The following is a 19,150-nucleotide window of genomic DNA, read 5'->3' on the forward strand; positions in this document are numbered from 1 at the left end:
GCGGGCAGGGGCTCCTGTGTCCTGGGTGATGGCCACCCGCTTGCTCCCGGAGCTCGGGCCAGGACAGCGATGAGGTCAGGGGCCAGTGGGTGGGGTCTCGGACTGCCCCGGTGGCCTCCCCCAAGCCGGAGGCATCCCGCTCCACTCCCGCTTTTCCTGCCGGCAGTTCTCGGCGCGAAGAGCCGGTGGCGCAGGCGGAGTCGGTCCCCGAGGATGTGTGACCGCAGCGGGGGCCGGCGGCTGCGGCAGTGGCTCATCGAGCAGATCGACAGCGGCGCCTACCCTGGGCTGGTGTGGGAGAGCGACGAGAAGCGCGTGTTCCGCATCCCCTGGAAGCACGCGGGCAAGCAGGACTACAACCAGGAGGTGGACGCGTCCATCTTCAAGGTCGGCTGCCTCGCCCGCTGCGCGGCCAGCGCGAGAGCGAGGATGAGAGCGGGTGTGTGAGCGAGAGTGTGTGAGCGTGAGCGTGAGAATGGGTGTGAGAGCATGAGTGTGTGAGAGTGAGAGTGTGAGTGTGTGAGAGCGTGAGTGTGTGTGAGTCTGTGAGTGTGTGTGAGCGAGTGTGTGTGAGTGTGAGCATGTGAGGGTGTTTATGAGTGTGGTTGAGGGTGTGTGTGAGTGTGAGAGTGAGTGTGTGGCTGTGAGAGCTTGAGAATATGGGAGTGTGAGAGCGTGAGTGTGTGAGAGTGTAAGGGTGTGTGTGAGTGCAAGAGTGTGAGAGTGTGAGTGTGAGTGTGTGAGAGCGTGAGCATGTGAAAGGAATAGCGCATGAGTGTGAGAGTAAGAGTGAGTGTGTGAGAGTGTGAGTGTGTGAGTGTGTGAGAGTGTTTGTGAGTGTTGTGAGAGTGTGTGTGAGTGCTAGAGTGTGTGCGAGAGAGTGAGGGTATGCGAGTGTGTGTGAGTATGAGAGTGTGTGAGTGTGAGAGTGTGTGTGAGCAGGTGTGTGTGGGTGTGCGAGTGTGGGTGAGTGTGGGGTGTCCCCCCTTGGGCCCGCAGGTGTGTGCAGGGCAGGAGACTGAGTGTGCAGAGACTGGGCCCCGGCTGGGTCAGTCAGCGGTGGGTCCTGGTGTCCATGTGGGCCCGTGTGAGCTGGCCAGGGCTGGTGAGGGTCTGGTCCCCTGTTCCCGTGTGGCCCCTGGCCAGTCCCCCCCCCCCACCCCAAACCCCGAACCCTTCTCTTGGGCCCACAGGTGTCCCGGGCACGATTCCCTCCAGCCTCGCCCTAGCCGCCTCTGGGCCAGGGTGTCCTGTGCACTCCGGGGGGGGGGGGTGTCTGCGCCTTTGCGATACTCAGGGTCACTCCTGGTGGGCTCAGGGAACCCTGTGGGGTGCCGGGGCTGCGTCCGAGGCGAACGTCCTCACGCTGCCGTCGCTCCTGGCCAGGGTCTGCCTCCTCCAGTCTGTGGCGCGAGTTTGGTCCCCACGAGCAGAGCCCAGTGTGTGGAGGGGTGGGAGGCCCCGGCCGGGCCGTGCTGTGGCCCTCGGGGGAAGGGGCTGGCCCCAGATTTGGGCCTTCTTGTGCAACAGCCCATGGAGCCGTTTCGACAGCCGGGAAGCCGGCAGATTCCCACGTTTCCGTCGTTACGCAGCCGCCAGTGTGGCAATCGGCCGCTACAATCTCAGCAGGGGCGCGGGCCCCCCCAGAGCTGAGGAGGGGAAGCGCTGAGGGTCCCTCCAGCCTTGCGACATGTCTCTGAACCCCCCGCCCCGCCTGCTCTGCTGCGGGGGGCCCCGGCTTCCAGCGGCCGGTCAGCCTGTCCAGAGCCCACAGAGCCTTCAGACTTGGGTTTTAGGAAAAGCCCCCATGTGGGCTCCTGCATGGACAGTGAGAAGCGCCAGCCCCTGAGACCCCCCCCCACCATGGGGACTCTGAGGCCTGTGCGGTGTAGATGGACCCCCGCTATTTCATGCCCCCCAACCAAGTTTGCTGCCAGAGTGTGACTGGGTTTGGTTGGGTGAGGCGTTTTGCCGCCTCTTCCCGGCTGGTCTCAGGAGCTTGAGGTCTGGGTCCGGGTGCCCACGCATGAGGCCCTGAAGCTCCTGGCACAGAGGGCAGTGCTTGTACAAGGCTGGCATGGGACGCTGTGGCAGCGGCCTGGGGACCCCCGGACCCGCAGAGGCAGCTCACAAGGGCTGTGTGGCCTCCTCGTCTGGGTCCCTCTGAGCTGCCCAGGGACTAGCGTGGGTCCAGCTGCTGCCCCCACCCTGGGCCCAACTTCCTTGAAGGTGAGGGCATCCGTCTTGCCTCCAGGGCGCCGGGTGCAGCCTGAACCATTTTTAGTGGTCGCCAGGGGAACGTGTGTTTGCATGTGTGAGTTTACACATGTGTGTGTTCATGCGTGTGTAGGCATGTATATATCACATGTGAGTATGTGCATATGTGTGTATGCATATGTGTGGTGTGTGAGCATGTGTGTGTGTGTGTGTGTGTGTGCGCGTTCCCAGTACCACAAGGCAGAGGCCCAGGATGGTTCTAGAACTCCAGCCCTGCCTGGCTGGGGCCACGGAGTGGGGGTGGGGGGGGTCAACGTGGGGGGAGCTGATGCCTTTGCCCCTCTGAGCCCCTGAGAGCAGGTCGGGCATGACGGCTGGCCCAGCCCTGGACAGGATGGGCAGACCTGTCCTGGCAGACGCTACCCGACACTTCCTCTCGGACCCGCTGCCAGGGCCCGGCTAGTGCAGAGACGGTTCCAGTTTCTTTACTGGGGCAGGGGCCAGCTCTGAGCCCCGAGGGGCTGTCTCCAGAGTCTGGCGGGGCGATGCCGGGAGCCCGCCCTGGACCCACAGAGATATTGGGGTGCAGGGCCTGGGGCCCGCATTTCTGCCTGCCTCCAGGGCCGGGTGCTGGGGGGTGCTGGGGACTCTGGGGAGTGCCGTCAGGACCACAGGCCTAGCAGGGTCCCTCCTAACGGGGGCTGGGCACATCTGCGTGTTCGGGGAGCCCCGGGGTGCCGGCGGCCCTGCAGCACTCCTAGCCCACAGAATCCAGCTCAGAGTTTCTAAGGGGGTCACAGGCTCCCAGAGGAAAAATATTTTGTCGCTTTTTAAACAACCCCCGGGCGGGCTGGGGGTGGGGTGGGGAGGCCAAGAATAAGGGCCGAATGCAAAACCAGAGTCTATAAAAGTCCGCCGGGCCCGGCGTTCCCTTCCCTTGCCACATTGTAGCTGGGTCTTGATCTGAAAAAGCAACAAATCGTTCTTTGTTTTGAAGTTCTAGTGAAACCAAGTGCGACTTCCTCTTTGCCAAGCGCGACCTCAGGCCCTTCCTGGCTCTCTGGCCAGGGGATTTGCCAAGAGGCAGCCTCAGCCTGTCTGCGTGCATGTGTACGTGTGCGTCTGCATGTGTGTATATGTGCATGGGTGCATGGTGTGTCTGCATGTGTGTATGCCCGCATGTGTGTGTCTGCATGTGCATTTGCATGTGTGTATGTGTACGTGCGTGTGTGTGTGTACGTGAGTGCATGTGTGCATGTCTGTGTGAGCATGTTGGTGTGTCTGTGTGAGTGTGTCTGGCCCCAGCTGTGGAAAATGTGGCCTCAGACCTGGGGGCTTAGTCGGGCGCATGCATGGTGGGCAGCTGCGAGCCTGTGGGGCCAGAGTGGCCAGAACCCCCCAGGGGGCCACTCAGGGGCCACGTCCCTCCCTCAGGCCTGGGCAGTCTTCAAAGGGAAGTTCAAGGAGGGGGACAAGGCCGAGCCGGCCACTTGGAAGACGCGACTGCGCTGTGCCCTCAACAAGAGTCCGGACTTCGAGGAAGTGACCGACCGCTCGCAGCTGGACATCTCGGAGCCGTACAAGGTGTACCGCATCGTGCCTGAGGATGAGCAGAAATGTAACTATCCCGGGGCGAGGGGCAGGGCGGGCCCTCCTGGACGCAGAACAGAAAGCCCCTGTGGCCCGGCCCACTGTGGGGAGGGGCGGCCTGGCTGCTCAAGTCCCATCTCCCAGGGGACGCAGGCTGGGGCCGGGGTCGCACGGGGCTCCTGGTCTTCGCTGGGGTTCCAGGGTCTCTGCCCCCTGTGAGCCCAGGACAGTCCCCAGGGTTGAGGCCAGTGAGCAGCCGGGTGCCCTCCCCCCAGCCCCCAGACTCTGTCCCCGGTGGGCGGCTCCCAGCCTGGCTGCTGCGGCCCCCGGGCAGCGGCTCTGACCCGCCAGGCTCTGGAGAGTGTCAGTGTGGGCCTCACCGCAGGTCACCATCATGACAGGGACCCTCTGCAAGGCAGTGGCAAGGGACCGGGCGGCCCCGACGGGCCAGCCTACCCCAGGGCCCTGCTCGCCCATTTGTGACGGGCCTGTCTGCACACTCGAGCCCTCGGGCCGCACCCGGCCCCAGTGCTGGCCGGAGGGGCTGCCCCGGTCACTGTCCTCAGGCGCAGGGCAGCTTGGCGGGGCAGGACTCGGGCTCCTGCCTCTCCCCGCCGCCGCGTGTTCCCACGGCCACACAGTGGCTGTGATTTGGCAGAAAGGAAGCGTCTCTGCCTCCCTGGGGACCCCAGCGGGCCAGGACAGGTGATGGCAAGGTTTGCATCCCCTTCGGGGCAGAGGGACGTGGCATTTGCATAATGTCTAAATGCACCCTCTGGGCCCCAGGGGTTTCCGAGCTGCAGGGCGGGGGCACTGCTGGCAGCCCCAGAGCCCAGCACGGGCCAGTGCCACGGGGTGACCAGGCAGGCCGGGGTGCAGGGGCATGGACCAGCCCAACACGGCCTTGCTGAGCAGGGAGGCCTAGGGGGCACCGGGGGCAGGTGGGCCTGAGAGCCCCTGTGTCCACTGTTGCTGCGGGCTCGGCCTGCCCGCCTGCCCCCTGCTTGCTTGCTTTTTCTTTCTTTCTTTCTTTCTTTCTTTCTTTCTTTCTTTCTTTCTCCTTTTCTCTTTCTCCTTTCTCTTTCCTCCCTCCCTCCTTCCCTCCTTCCCTCTCTCCCTCCCTTCCTTCCTTCCTTCCTTCCTTCCTTCCTTCCTTCCTTCCTTCCCTCTCCTCTGGCTCCCTCCTTCTCTCCCTCCTTCCCTCCCCTCCCCCTCCCTCCCTTCCTTCCTCCCTTCCTTCCTTCCTTCCTTCCTTCCTTCCTTCCTTCCTTCTTTCCTTCCCTCCCTCCCTCCCTCCCTCCCTCCCTCCTTCCTCCCTCCCTTCCTTCCTTCCTTCCTTCCTTCCTTCCTTCCTTCCTTCCCTCTCCTCTGGCTCCCTCCTTCTCTCCCTCCTTCCCTCCCCTCCCCCTCCCTCCCTCTCGCTTCCCTCCCTCCCTCTCTCCCTCCCTTCATGCCCAGGACTTCCTCCCGGCTCTGCTGGGACCCCCTGGGCTGCTCTTACCCACTCTAGGGTCTCTTTGGCCCTGAGGACTTTCTGACTGGGAGGGTTTGAGGCGTGCCTGAGTGCGGGTGGTGCACCCACATTTGGTAAGGCCAAGGAGAGAATTCCTGCCGGGGGGCTTACAAAGAAGACCCCTCTGCAAGCGTCTGTGGGCTGAGCCCCGCGTCTCATGTCGTGCAGCCTGGCGCGGCCGCTCCCACCCTCGGCAGACCGGGGGAGGGTGGGGGGGACACCCGCGTGCCGCCGACTTCTCTCTTGCCCGCACAGTCAGATGACTCAGGCGCTGGGAAGAAGCAGCCAGGCCCGTTCCCAAACACCCCAACACCCCAGTTTCCTGCACTCAGCACTAAAACGACCCCTGGTGACTGCCACAGCCGGTGCCTTTCTCCGCTTCCCCACAGGCAAAGCAGGCGTGGGAGCCCCTGGCAGTGCGGGCGAGGCCCTGGAGAGGGGCTGCGAGGAGCTGGCCAAAGAGGTGAGCCCCTGCCCCTCCCCCACCCCGTCTCTCCCCCCCAAGCTCCCAGGCCATCCTGGGGGTGGGTGGGGCTGGGGGTGGCAGACAACCTTCGGGGGTCTGAGGGGAAGCTGTGAGCCACACCAGCTCGCAGTGGTGAGCCTGTGGGTGGCCACGGAGGGGTGACCCTTGGCTCTGTGGGAGGTGGGCCCGGCTGACCTGTCTCCTGGGAATAAGGGTCAGTGATCTCCTGGGACCCCGTGTGACCACCTCTCTCCTCTCTCTCCCTCTCCCAGCCTTGTGTGGATGATTACATGGGGGTCCTCAAGCGGAGCCCCTCCCCGCCGGTGGCGTGCCGGGGTCAGCCACTCCCGGACTGGTGGTCACAGCAGCCGGCCGCAGGTGAGGGCACCTAGGGGTGCGGGATTGGATGGGGTGGGGGGCAGTGACTCCTGGGGCCTGCAACTCCAACCAGCAGGGACAGCCAGGAGCCACAGCTGTCCAGAGCTGGGGTGGGGGTCTGGGCAGGAGTCACTGGGACGGGGCCCCATCGGCCACCGAGTCCAGCGGAGTGCACCCCGCGGGGCCGGCTGGGGTCACCTTTGCTCTTTGGTGTTTTGCTTTGGGCCACGCCTGGCGGTGCTCACAGCCAACTCCTGCTCCTGTGCTCAGGGTCATTCCTGGCCCTGCTCCGGGGCCCCTTGTTGGCATCGGGATGGAACCCTGGTCGGCAGTCCGCCAGGCAAATGCCTTCACCCCGTCCCAGTCTCCGGCCTTGTGGTCCTGGCTCTGTCAACCCGCAGGCCTCCCTCCCCCCACCCGAGCCCAGGGACCCTGCCCAGGGACAGCCCTGCCTTGGGCCTCCTGTCACGCACTTGGCCCTTCCCTACAGGCTTACCGCTGATGCCTGGGTACGCGGCCTATGAAGGGCACCACACAGGTAAGGGCTGGGCCGGTGAGCCTGTGGGCTTTCAGGGGCCCGTAGACCAGGGGCATCTGGTGTCAGAGTTGGGCCCCGACTCCTCCTCCCTTGTGGTCAGCCTGTTGGAGCCTCGCCTCAGATGACCCCCACAGAGAGGCCCACAGAGAGACCCCCACTCCTCACCCCGGGTGGCCGTGCAAATACCCACAGTGGGGCCCAGACCCGGCTGGAGTGTGGTTGCCTGTGGATGTCCCTGGCGCTGGCGTCTCTTCATCCCACACCTGAGTTACAGCTGTGACAAAGGGGATGATGGTGATAGTGGTGGTGGTGGTGAGGAGATGAGGCAGGCAAGGGCATTTGGGCAGAGGGGCCTCTGGGCCATGCTGTATTTCTGAGGACACAAGCTGGGTCCTGCTGTGGCCCCTGAGTTTATCTTCCCCATAAGCTGCTGATCAGCCGTGGTGTGATGATGTGGGCTGGAGGCATTAGGGCTGAGGTGGGGGATCCTGAGAGAGGGCCGAGTGAGCAAGGGTTTGGGGTGCTCTGCCAAGACCACCCAGCTAGGAAGTGGGGTGCCATGGGGTATAGCTGCCAGCCTGTTTGGAGACCCCTCACCTGTGCCGCTGTACCCCAGACTGTCGGGGCTCGTGAGAAGGTCCTTTGAACTGGTGCTTGCCGGTGCCTAGGTCTGCTGGTGGTGCCTTCTGGGGGTCTCTCCAGGGGCAGAGGGGGAGCAGCTGCTGCTGGCCAAGCTGAGGGCCCTGGCAGCCTCCGTGTCCTGCTCACAGCCGATGTCGGGGTCCACCTTCTCCCTGGATGAGGCCAGGATGCGTGAGTGGGTGGGAGGCACCTGGCCCGCTGATCACAAGTGCTGGACCCCAATGCCGCCAATTGTTCTAGTTTGGAGCCATGCCTGGGGGCACCCCAGGGCTGATCCTGCCCTGGGACCTGGGGGGGGGGTCTGTGGCAGCGCTGGGGGAGCTGAGGCCTCCGGCCACTCCCTGGCCCAGCCCGTTTTCCAGAGAAGCGGGAGTCTGGGTTCTCTTGTGGGAACTTCCTGTTCAGATGCTGGCATGGGCTGGCACCCAGCTGACCCCTGCAGATCCAAGTGTGGGGCCTGGCGGATCCGAGTGTGCCCGGCCTCTCTGCACACTGACACACGCAGTGGGGTCTGGTGTCTGGAAGCCGCTGACCCTTGGGGTCCCTGCCTCAGTTTCTCTGCTGAGAAACGGCTGTGGGTAGCGATAGTCCTTTCATTTCCAGGCCACGCTCCCTCCCCGGGCCTGGCCAGCCCAAGAGCACCTCGTCCTCCTGCCCAGTCTCCCCGCTCCTGGGCCCAGGGGCCCATCGTCACAGCCCGCTCTGTCGGCCGTCGGCCGTCCCTGTTTGTTCTCTTGGTTTATATATTCTGTTTGTTCTTGGCCCACGCCCAGTGGTGCTCAGGGCTTGCTCCCGGCTCTGTGCTCAGGAGTCACTCCTGGCAGGGGTCAGGGGATGTCTGTGGTGCCAGGATCAAAGCTAGGTTGGCCCTGGGCAGGGCAGCTCCGTGCCCACTCTGCCCTGCTCTGGGGCACAGGCAGCGGGAACACGAGCTCCCGGCAGAGCCTCGAAGCGTCCCGTGGGCGAGCAGGTCCCTGTGTCTGTCTGCCCTGTGGCCCCACAGGCTGTGCTCTCGGGAGCAGGGGGGGGGGGGGTGGCAGGGAGCTGCTTCTCCTCCGGGCTCTCCCCTCCCCTACATAGTCACCTCCGGCAATTCCAACCTGGCGGAGTCACTGCCACCCTGCAGCCCTGGGATCCCTGTCCCCCCCACCTGCCTGTGCCCACGGGGACCCCAGTGCACGCCCTCTGTGGAGCCCATCCACACGCCACCGGGCACGGGTACAGATAAGGCAAAGGGACAGTGGCCGCGGGGCCGGGGGCCATCCTCTTGTGGAGCAAAGTTCAGAGCTCAGCCGGCACAGGAAGTGGATAGTGTTGAGTCATCAGATGTCCCTGGCATGCCCGCAGGGGCAGGGGCGGGCAGGGGCAGGGGCCGGAGTGCCAGCAGCTGGCACTACATCTCACAGGTGGGAGGACCTCGTGGGCCTCAGTTTCCCCAAATGTCAGATAAGGGAGCTGAACTGGAGCCCGCCTGCTCGAATATCGGTTAGTGACATGCAGACACTAACCGGAGCCGAGGGTCTGCGCTGACCCAACCAGGGTTTCTTGCCCGGGAGTTCTCAGGCTCTGTGGATGGAGGCGCGGGGCAGCCTCGGGCCCAAACAACCAGCACCCTGCAAATGTCGGCCAGCCCCGCCCCCGAGGCCCAAATGCAGGTTCCTTTGGGACTTCCTGAGTCTGGCCATGCCGGCACTCCCGGTCGCCAGCCCCACACTTTGGTCCTGGGATGACACAGCCCCACCTTTGCCGTCGCTGTGAGATCTGGGCACCGCCGGGGCTGTTACTGACCTCTGTTATTCTCCAAATTCCATTTGAAACGTCAGGTTTATTTATTTTTTATTTTTCATTTTATTTTTTTGCTTTTTGGGTCACACCTGGCAATGCACAGAGGTTACTCCTGGCTCTGCACTCAGGAGTTACTCCTGGTGGTGCTCAGGGGACCCTATGGGATGCTGGGAATAGAACCCGGGTCGGCCGCGTGCAAGGCAAACGCCCTCCCCGCTGTGCTATCTCTTCAGCCCCACGTCAGGTTTATTTTAAACCGAGACTATCTCCCCTGTGAGAATGACGTGCGGTTTAAGTCAGAATTGGCCGCCAAAGCGAAGTCCCGGGAAAGCCTGGACAAGGTGTTGAAATCGGAGGTCCTGGGACCCTGCTGAGGCTGACGGCCCCTTCCTGCCCTCTGAGGAGGTGGTCAGGTTGGGTGTGTGAGGAGTGTGCTGGGAACCCGGCCTCTGTCCTGTCTGCCCGCCATCCCTGAATCGCGCTGGTTCAGACTTTTCCGGATGAAGTGCTTTCGGGGAGATTGTTCAGAGTTGTCCAGGATTGGGGGAGTTGGGGGATGGGGGATGACGGCGTCTTTGTTTCCATCAATCTGGAGTCAAAGTCGATTTAACCACGCCTGTCAATAAGGGTAACTTGCTATGGCTACACTGTAGCGCTGTGCTGGGCTACAGCCCTGCCCCGGATACACTGTAACACTGCCCAGGTGGTTAGGGCCCAGCTTAGAGACAGTTTGTTAAATCTCCCGGTTCCTGGGGCCCTCTGTGCCTTGTCGTTTCCTGCTGGAGCCCAGAGTCCTTCCTCTGTCTGGAGGCTGCGGGTCCCTTGGCCGCCTGTGTATTTTTTCCTGTGTTCAATACAGTTTCCAAACAGGACCACGCACTTCTCCCCGAGTGTCCAAGAGGTCCCAGGCGCGTGGTGGGAGAGAGAAGGGAGAGAGAAGGGCCCCTGGGCCACGACCAGGATAGGAGACACCCCCACCCTGCAGCCCCCTGACCGCCCTCTCCTCCCACAGTCTTCTCGCAGATGGTCATCAAGTTTTTCTACGGGGGCAAGTTGGTGGGCCAGACCACCACCACCTGCCCCGAGGGGTGCCGCCTCTCGCTGGGCCAGCCGGGCCTGCTGGGCACCAGGCTGTACGGGCCGGAGGGCCTGGAGCTGGTGCGCTTCCCGCCGGCCGACAGCATCGCCAGCGAGCGGCAGCGGCAGGTGACCCGGAAGCTGTTCGGGCACCTGGAGCGGGGCGTGCTGCTGCATAGCGGGCGGCAGGGCGTGCTGGTCAGGCGGCAGTGCCAGGGCCGCGTCTTCTGCAGTGGCAACGCCGTGCCCTGGACGGACCGTCCCAACAAGCTGGAGCGCGAGGAGGTGGTCAAGGTCTTCGACACCAGCCAGTTCTTCCGAGGTCTGTGCCCGCCAGCCCTGCCCCCAGCCCTGCCCCTGCCCCCGCCGGGCCCCTCCCCTCCTGTCCCCGTTTCAGGGTCCTGGATCTCCTTAATGCCGCCCCCCTTGGCTTCTCCTCCCGCATCTCGAGCTCCGTGCCTCGACTTCCCCGCCTGCACTCTGGGGGCGGGGGGAGGACGAGGGCTCGGCGTGTCCGGCAGCTCCCAGAGGCGGGGAGGCTGGGAACGGAGCCTCTGGGCCGACCCCTGGGAAGCGGCCGGGCCTGGGCCCCCCAGTCTGTGCCCCCGGGGGGCGCTCTGAGCCCGCTGAGCCCCCCCCCCCCCCCCCCCCCCCCCCGTGCCCGCAGACCTGCAGCTGTTCTACAGCGGCCAGAGCCGCCTGCCCGACAGCCGCGTGGTGCTGTGCTTCGGGGAGGAGTTCCCGGACGCCGCCCCGCTGCGCTCCAAGCTCATCCTCGTGCAGGTGAGGGCCCGGGGCCCGGGGGCGGGGGGCGCGCTCCCAGCCTGGGTCCCCGCTTTTGTCTGTGTTGGGCTTTCTTCTGTCCGGGGGTCTCGGAGAGGCGCGTGGTGGGGAGGAGCGGGGGCTCCAGCATGGCAGGCTGGACCCCGGGCCCAGGGCTGCGCCGGCTCTGGCTGTCACCGGGTTCTGGAGCAGGATCCGGGCGGGACTGTCGAGGGCGTCCCGTGCCCCCTGCCTGCCGCCCACTGCCCACTGCCCGCTGCCCGCCTACAGGTCGAGCAGCTGTACGCACAGCAGCTGCTGGAGGAGGCCCGGAAGAGCTGCGGGGCCGGGAGCCTGGCGCCGCCCGAGGAGTCCCCGGCCGACCCGGTCCTCCGGCTCTTCCCCGACCCGTGCACGGCCCACCAGCGGCCCTTCTTCAGGGAGAACCAGCAGATCACCGTCTGATCGCCGGCCCGGCTGCTCCCTCTCTTCCGGCGCCGTGGGAATTCCCAGGGGTGTGGGTGCTCCCGGCCCCCCCGTCCCCCGCCGGGCCTGAGAGCGTGTGGGGACTTGCCGATGGAGGGCAGAGCGGCTGTGGTCTTCGTGGGCCGCCGGGCCTGGCCGCGTCCCCTCCCCAGAGACGTTTCTCCCCTGCCTCGCGCTTCTCCTTTGCTGCTGGCCTTCTGCCGGCGCCGTGGGACTCCGCCGGGGGCAGGAAGACGGGGCTGTTGTTACCTGGCGGCCAAGTGGGACCCCCTGTTGAATAAACGCTTCCCAGCTCGCGGCCTCCACTGGTGCTTTGGTCTGTCGCGGCCGTATCCCGTCACTCCCCTGAGAGGAGCATCGGGCCCCATCAGCCACTGAGGAAGGAGCCGGCGGTGGGACTCAGGGCTGTTGCCCACCCGCAGCAGCAGGGGGAAACCAGGCGGCGGGGCGGGGGAGGGTGTCTGATCCTCCGTTTACTGCAGCACTGTTCACAGGAGCCAGAATCTGGAAACAACCCAACTGCCCGAGAACAGACGACTGGTTAAAGAAACTTTGGTACATCTACACAATGGAATACAATGCAGCTATTAGGAAGATGAAATCAAGGAATTTATTTATAAGTGGATGTAAATGGAGAATGTCATGCTAAGTGAAGTTAGTCAGAAAGAGCGGGACAGACACAGAATGACTCCACTCATTTGTGGAATATAAAATAACATAATATGAGGCTAACACCCAAGGACAGCAGAGACACGGACCAGGAGGACTGCCCTGCAGTTTGGAATCCTGCCTCATGTGCTGAGAGAAAAGGCAGCTGGGATAGAGAAAGGACTACTAGAGTTTGGGGCTCAGGAGAGGGTGGGGTACAGCTGTGGGGGAGGAGACTGGCATGGAGGCTGCAGTTAGAAGCTGCTAGAAGGTTCCGTAGGAGCCCTGGCAGGTGGGCAGCTGTGAGGGTGGTGTGTCTGCCCACAGGACGTGGCCACTTGGCGGGCAGCAGGTGCTGGTGGTCCTGGGTTGTGTCCAGTTTCCTCGGGCTGCCACTGAACCCCCAGGATGAAGGGGTCCTTGGAGTCTGGCCAGCCCTGGTTGGGGCGGGGTGTGGGAAACATCTGACTACACAGCTTGCCCTCGTCTACACGGCAGTGTGGATCCCCTCCGGCTTCGGGCCAGGCCTGGGTTCCCTGTCACTGGCTCACGGGAGGAGACCGAGGCCGGCCTCAGACCAGCTGCTGCAGACTTTGATGGGGGCGGGCATGCGCACGTCGGGCTCACAGCCCCGGGGACAGGCAGAGCCGGGGTCACTGATCTTCCTAGAGACCCTTGCGGTGACACAGGGAGCCAGGCGGCGCTGCAGGGTCCTGTTTGTAAATAAGCCGCATCTGCCACCGGAAGTGACTGCGGTGGCTCCTCTGAGTTCCAAGGCTGCCCCTTGCGTCAGGCTGGAAGCCAGGGGGAGCAGGGGCTTCTGCAAAGCGGTGTGGGCGCCCCCATGAGAGCTGACTTAGGACATAAGGCCCCCACCCAACCAAGACTCTGGCCCCAGAGGGAAGCTGGTGGGATCTGACTCACGGAACATTCAGGAAGTCGTCAGCCTTTCTTTTTCTTTTTTTTTTTTGTCTTTTTGGGTCACACCCGGCGATGCACAGGGGTCACTCCTGGTTCATGCACTCAGGCATTACTCCTGGCGGTGCTCAGGGGACCATATGGGATGCTGGGAATCGAACCTGGGTCGGCCGCATGCAAGGCAAACGCCCTACCCACTTTGCTATCTCTCCAGCCCCAAATCTCAAATCTGCTTTTTTTTTTCTTTTTGGGTCACACCCGGCGATGCACAGGGGTCACTCCTGGTTCATGCACTCAAGGCATCACTCCTGGCGGTGCTCAGGGGACCATATGGGATGCTGGGAATCGAACCCGGGTCAGCCGCATGCAAGGCAAACACCCTCCCCTCTGTGCTATCACTCCAGCCCCGCCTTTGGCCATCTTTGGAAACATGTTCAGACCTTGGTGGTGGGATTGGTTGGAACATCGAACACCTAAAGCAACTGTATTGTGAGCAACTTTGAAAATCAAAGTGTCTGAAGTTTCAAACGTTAAAAAAAAAAATTCTGGAGGTAAATGGAGATAGTCCAGCGGGGTTGGGCGCTCGCCTCGCACACGGCCTACCAGGCTCCACCCCGCGGCCCACAGGTTCCCTGGAGCACCTCAGGGTGTGGCCTCGAAGCCCCCAAGTCACGGCTCCAAATATTCACAGATGTGAAGACAGTGCAGCCCCTGCTCCCGAGCGCGTGCGTGGGGGTGAGCTCACTCCGGCAAGGCCGCCCAGCACGCAACCTATTCGTCTTCTGCCGTGTCCAGCTGGCCCGAGAGGCCCCCCGGCATAAACATCCGCAGGATCTGCTGAGCCCTCTTCGCCGCGGCCCCGCAGCCCTCTCCGCTGTGGGGGCAGGAGGAGACGGATTCTTCCAGTGGGTCTGTTGTGCTAGGGACGGTTGCCGTTTGGCAATGTTCTGCGGCTCACCGCGCCGGGCGTGGGGGAGGCATTTCTCCCGGCAGCAGTGACCATCCCCCCACCCCCCCTCGTGGGAGACGCTGGTTCTGAGTCCCGGGGCTGATTTCCAGGTCTGCTGCTCTGACTTCTGGCCTGGACACATCTGCCCGGTTGGAGCGGCTAAACATGTCCAGCCTCTGACCCTCCCAGCTGTCTCAAAGCGTTTCATTTTGCCATGGGCCCTGCGGGTCGGCGTTTACATGGTGTGATGCGGTTTTTCTCTGTTCTCTGATGTCTGAGGGTGTAGCTGTGAGCGGCAGGAGGTGAGGTGTGGACGTGGGGAGGGGGACAGTCATCAGGGGCTCTGCCCAGAGTCACCTGTGTCTGGGGAGCAGGACAGTTGGGCTGTGGACTGCCGGGCTTCCTCAGGACGATGGCCAGGCCACCAGGTCCCAGAGCCGCTGGACGGTGTCACAGCTCAGCCTCCAATGGCCGGTGGAAACTTGTGTCCAGCCTGGTCAGGCTGGCCTCACTCAGATGCCCATATCCGGGGATCTACTTTGGCAGTTGAAAGACAGCCCCGCCAGGAGTGACCCCCGAGCACCGTGGGGGGAGGCTCAAACCAAAATACTTCTCAGAAACATCTGGTTTATTTGTGCCATAACTTGGGGCCGGACCCGGTGGGGCTGGGGGTTCCCGGGACTCCTGTGTGCAGAGCCCGAGCACTGCGCCCTGTCCTCGCAGTGAAACTAGTCACCGGTGCTCGTGAGGGCTCTGGCGTGCATGGTGGCCCAGCGTGTGTTCACGTAAAGGCTCTGCCCCTCCCGACATGCCCCAAGGAAATGCAGGAATAGTAACTAGCAATGCAGTGAGCCCTCACATGGCCCGGGGACCCGTTCTGATGGGGACTCAGTGTCATTCTCGGGATCCAGTAGAATGACCTAAGGCCTCTTCATCACGTGCTCACTGCATCGCTAGTGAATGACTTGTTTTCCCTCCTCCACTCCCTTTTTGGGACGGGCTGGTCCCTGCTCTCAGGGCAGTGTAGAGGGAACTGCTTTCCAAAGGAAGGAGCCAGGGAGCTCCGAGCGGGGTGGGGGCCGAGCCCAGCTGGGTCCTGGGGTGCAGGATGAAGCCACGAAGGGTCCTGCCCAATGAAGCCACGAAGGGTCCTGCTCCTGGCGCCACTCCGCAGGTGCGGGTAGCTGGGGTCACTCCTTCCCAGGACAGACTTGTGGGGGCTCAGTGGAGCCCCTCATGCAGCTGTGTCCTGGCCACGAGAGAGTCCGAAGGCCAAGCTCCGGCTCCTGGCTTTGGGGACCATGCACAGGGGTCCGGGAAGGACAGACGGCATTTCCCTTCCTGCCCCGGCCGCAGGCTTGTGCAGTCGGGCTGGAAGGAGCCCCACGGCCCCAACCCTCACCCAGGCACGGCTTGTTGGTGGCTGGAAGGTTATGGCGCTGCCGTGAGCATGGGGCAAGGCGGGCACCGTGCCCCTTCCTCCCTCCCCTCCCCCTCTTCCCCTCACTTCCTTCCCCCCTGCTCCTCTGCGGGACCCCCTCAGGCCACATCTTCCCTGGTGGGCACTGTTCTGATTTCTGGTGCAGGTGAGGAGGGGGTCACAGGTGGGGGAGATGGACCCCTTTTTTAAAATTAATTAATTAATTTTTTTATTAGTGAGACACCATGAGGTACAGTTGTAGACTTAGAGATTTTTTGTGCTTGGGTTTCAGTTATACAGTGCTCAAATACCCATCCCTCCACCAGCGCCCATCCTCCACCACCACGGGTCCCAGCATCCCTCCCACCCCCCATCCCCCCATCCCACCCTGCCTCTGTGGCAGGGCATTCCCCCTTGTTCTCTCTCTCTTCTTTTGGGTCCTGTGGTTTGCAAGAGCGACATTGAGTGGCAATCATGTTCGGTCTATAGTCTACTTTCAGCATGCTTCTCCCACCCTGGGAGGGTCCTCCCAACACCCTTTATTTATGGACCCCTTTCTTATGGACTCCAGCGAGGACCTCCTCAAGCCAGGGCGCACCTGAGTCCCCACTGAGATAACAGGCATTGGATTAGCAGAAACAGGTTCCAGAAGCAGCTTGTTCACGTCCTCATCACCTACTGCCAACCCACGTCCCGCCTCCCGTCCCCCATATGTCCCTCATCCACCCACCATCCCTCCACCACCCACCACCCACCGCCCACCGCCCACCCACCGTCCACTCACGCCCATCCCGCGTCCTCCCTCTGTTCATCCACCGTCACCTCTACCCACCCCAAGGTCAGTGTTGTCCACTGTCTTTTCGGGGCTCAGTGGGGTGCTCTGGACCCGAGTGTCTGTGGGGACACCTGCCGTGGGTCGAGGTCGGAGCATCTCATTTACATTTTTTCACCCTTTTGGTCTCGGTTTTGCAGAGGAAACTTTTCTGGAAGTCCTAAAAAAAAACCAAGAAACCAAGAAGAACTACACAGGAAACTGAGTTTTGTGCTAATTTTGAACTAAGCTCTGATTCTCTTTTATTTTTAACTCCTGAGTCAAGGGTGAGAGAGAAGCAGCCCCCCAGCCCTGGGCCTGCGGGGGGAGGGCGGGGGGCCCCAGAGCCAGCGGGCATCAGCAGCCAAGGGCCAGACTGACACGGGCCGTCGCGGGGGTCCTGGCCAGAGCATGGCAATGGGTCTGGGCCGGGGCTCGGGTGCCACATCCGCTGTGCCTCCCTGTTTGCGTCTGGATCTCCCATCTGCTGGGGGTGACCCGACTCCCTAGTGCCGGGCCGTCGAGGGCCGCTGGCCCAGTTTCCCGGGCAGGTGGTGTGGCCTGTGGGTCATGCCCTGGGAGCACCTCGGGGAGCAGGACGCCAGCAGGGGGCAGTGTAGGGGTGTGGGGGGAGGAGGGAAGGGGCAGTGCAGGGGTGTCGGGGGGCAAGGGAAGGGGCAGTGCAGGGGTGTCAGGGGGCAAGGGAAGGGGCAGTGCAGGGGTGTGAGGGTCAAGGGAAGGGGCAGTGCAGGGGTGTCAGGGGGCAAGGGAAGGGGCAGTGCAGGGGTGTCAGGGGGCAAGGGAAGGGGCAGTGCAGGGGTGTGGGGGTCAAGGGAAGGGGCAGTGCAGGGGTGTCAGGGGGCAAGGGAAGGGGCAGTGCAGGGGTGTCAGGGGGCAAGGGAAGGGGCAGTGCAGGGGTGTCAGGGGGCAAGGGAAGGGGCAGTGCAGGGGTGTGAGGGTCAAGGGAAGGGGCAGTGCAGGGGTGTCGGGGGCAAGGGAAGGGGCAGTGCAGGGGTGTCAGGGTCAAGGGAAGGGGCAGTGCAGGAGCAGTCTACCTGGGCTGATGAACCGGTTGTTCCTGGCCTGCTGGACAAGGACGCCTCAGTAGAGGCCGTGGCTGGCCTGGGACTCAGGGGCGGAGGTCTGGGAGTGAGGCGGAATGGGCCTGGTGCTGCCCAGGGCAGGTGGGCTCGGGGCCAGAGCTGTGGGGGCGACGTGGGGGCAGATTTGGGGGCAGGTGAGGGTGGAGAGGCAGGGGAGAGGCGCAGGGGGCGGTGCAGGGGTGCGGGAGCCTCTCTTGTCCTTGTTCATGGTTTCTAGAATGCGGTCGCTGTGTTTTCAGCAGCTGGGAAATCAGGGGGAGTCTGTCAGCTGTCAGCCGTGGCTAAGGCGGTTCCTCCCCCGACGCCCCTGCAATGTTCTGGGGGTTCTTAGGGCTGTCTTAGGGGTGTCTTGCCCGGAGAATCACTTGACGACCAGGCCAGGGGGCCAGAGTAGGGCCTGGGACTCCTCCTCCCACGGAGAAAGCCCCACACTCAGTCCAGAGCAAGGCTGTGCCCCAGGACGCAGGCCTGTCCCCGGCTCTGCCTGCAGTGACCTGGTCCCGGGCTGGAGTGGGAGCACTGCAGGGTCCTGGACTGGAGCGGGAGCACTGCGCGGTCCTGCTCCAGCTCTGCCCTTTGCCCTGTTCCTCCCCTGGCCATGCCCGGTGAGGTGGGGCTGACCCTCTCCTGGCCCAGAGGCCTCACACAGGAGGGAGCTTGTGGAGGGGCGAGTACAGACGGGCCTTAGACGGCCTGAGGCGATGCCCCGTCCTGGGTCTCCATGCCCTGGGGCTCAGGCTCAGGGACACAGCCAAGCAGGCCCAGGGTTCCTGGGGCCAGTAGGGCACACCGGGGCGTACCAGGCAGTGGCAGAGTCAGCCTTGAGCCTTGCACATGCCCAACACGTGCCCCTGACCCCTGGCCTCTGGCCCCAGGCCCCTGACCCCTGGCCTTTGACTCTAGTCCCTGGCCCCTGGTCCCAGAAGCTGTTTGAGGTGTGGACTCGCTGCAGAGGGCTCAGGACTCAGCAGTGGGGGCCCCGGTGTCCTCCCGCTGCACCTGTCTCCCTCCCGCTGGCAGCAGCCCTGAGCTGTCCCAGGCCCACAGCAGAGGCTGTCCTGCGTGCGGGGGTGGCCACTGAGTTTCGGGCCTCCTGTCCCCTCCGTGTTGGGGTGCGTGTGTGCAGGGTGCGGGGATGGTGCGAGTCCCTGCCCTGGGAGGCTCCGCGGGCATGCCCGCTCTGGGCCGTCACTGCGTCTGGTCCCCGCATCTGCCCGTCCGTCCGTCCACCCACCCGCCCGTGCCCCGCTGCAGGACGCAGCACTCAGGGCCGTTCGTTAACTGAACAGAAACTGCCGGCCAGGGCGCGCCCAGACGCCTGGGGAGGCGCCGGTGCCCGGTCTGTGGTTTCCACACCTGCCGGGCAGCGCGGGGAGTCTCAGAGGACAGAATGCAGAAGTGGGGACCCAGCCCGGCCTGCGGGGGCAGCTGGATGAGCCCCCGACCCGCACGGGGTGGCTGCAGCCTCACGCGCTGGGCCTCGAGTCCGAGTCAGTCCCAGCCCTGCTCTCCCTTGGGAGGGTGGGGGGTGGCAGGTGGCCCCCGAACACGCCCACCCTGGCTGCCATCGCTGAGGGTCCCGGCTCATGTGGGAACAGGAGGTCCCGGAAGGGGCTGGTGGTCAGTGGCTTCCCTGGGGAATGACGGGGCCACTCAGGGGCTCTGGGACAGCGTGGGGAGATGGGGCAGAGGGGCATCCAATCAGCAGGGGAGGAGGGCTGCATTGCTAGGAGCCGAAGACGGGGTGGGGGTGGTCTGTTCAGGGGTCAGTGGGCAGGTGTCGGGGGAGGGGTCACTGGGCAGGGCCGTGGACAGGGGACAGCAGGGGCACAGAGCAGGGGTAGGAT

The 19,150-nt window shown here is 63.8% G+C and overlaps 1 protein-coding gene across 1 annotated transcript; it reads left to right on the plus strand.

Annotated features, from left to right (window-relative positions):
• Positions 1-212: 212 nt before the first annotated feature.
• On the plus strand, positions 213-11,434 carry IRF8 (interferon regulatory factor 8). The gene is made up of 8 exons (XM_056137007.1): positions 213-387; positions 3,652-3,835; positions 5,710-5,783; positions 6,059-6,164; positions 6,655-6,702; positions 10,142-10,528; positions 10,874-10,989; positions 11,260-11,434. Exons 1-8 carry the CDS (start codon positions 214-216, stop codon positions 11,431-11,433), a joined length of 1,263 nt encoding a protein of 420 aa, XP_055992982.1. The 5' UTR covers position 213; the 3' UTR covers position 11,434.
• The last annotated feature ends 7,716 nt before the right edge of the window (positions 11,435-19,150 follow it).

The sequence above is a fragment of the Sorex fumeus genome, unplaced genomic scaffold, assembly GCF_029834395.1.
Source record: "Sorex fumeus unplaced genomic scaffold, SorFum_2.1 ptg000122l, whole genome shotgun sequence".
NCBI lineage: Eukaryota > Metazoa > Chordata > Mammalia > Eulipotyphla > Soricidae > Sorex > Sorex fumeus.

Coding starts and splice junctions, on each gene's coding strand:
- IRF8 (XM_056137007.1), top strand. CDS start 214: ATGTGTGACCGCAGCGGGGGCCGGCGGCTGCGGCAGTGGCTCATCGAG. Junction 6,165..6,654: donor GTCACAGCAGCCGGCCGCAG/GTGAGGGCACCT, acceptor CCTTCCCTACAG/GCTTACCGCTGATGCCTGGG. Junction 6,703..10,141: donor CTATGAAGGGCACCACACAG/GTAAGGGCTGGG, acceptor CTCCTCCCACAG/TCTTCTCGCAGATGGTCATC.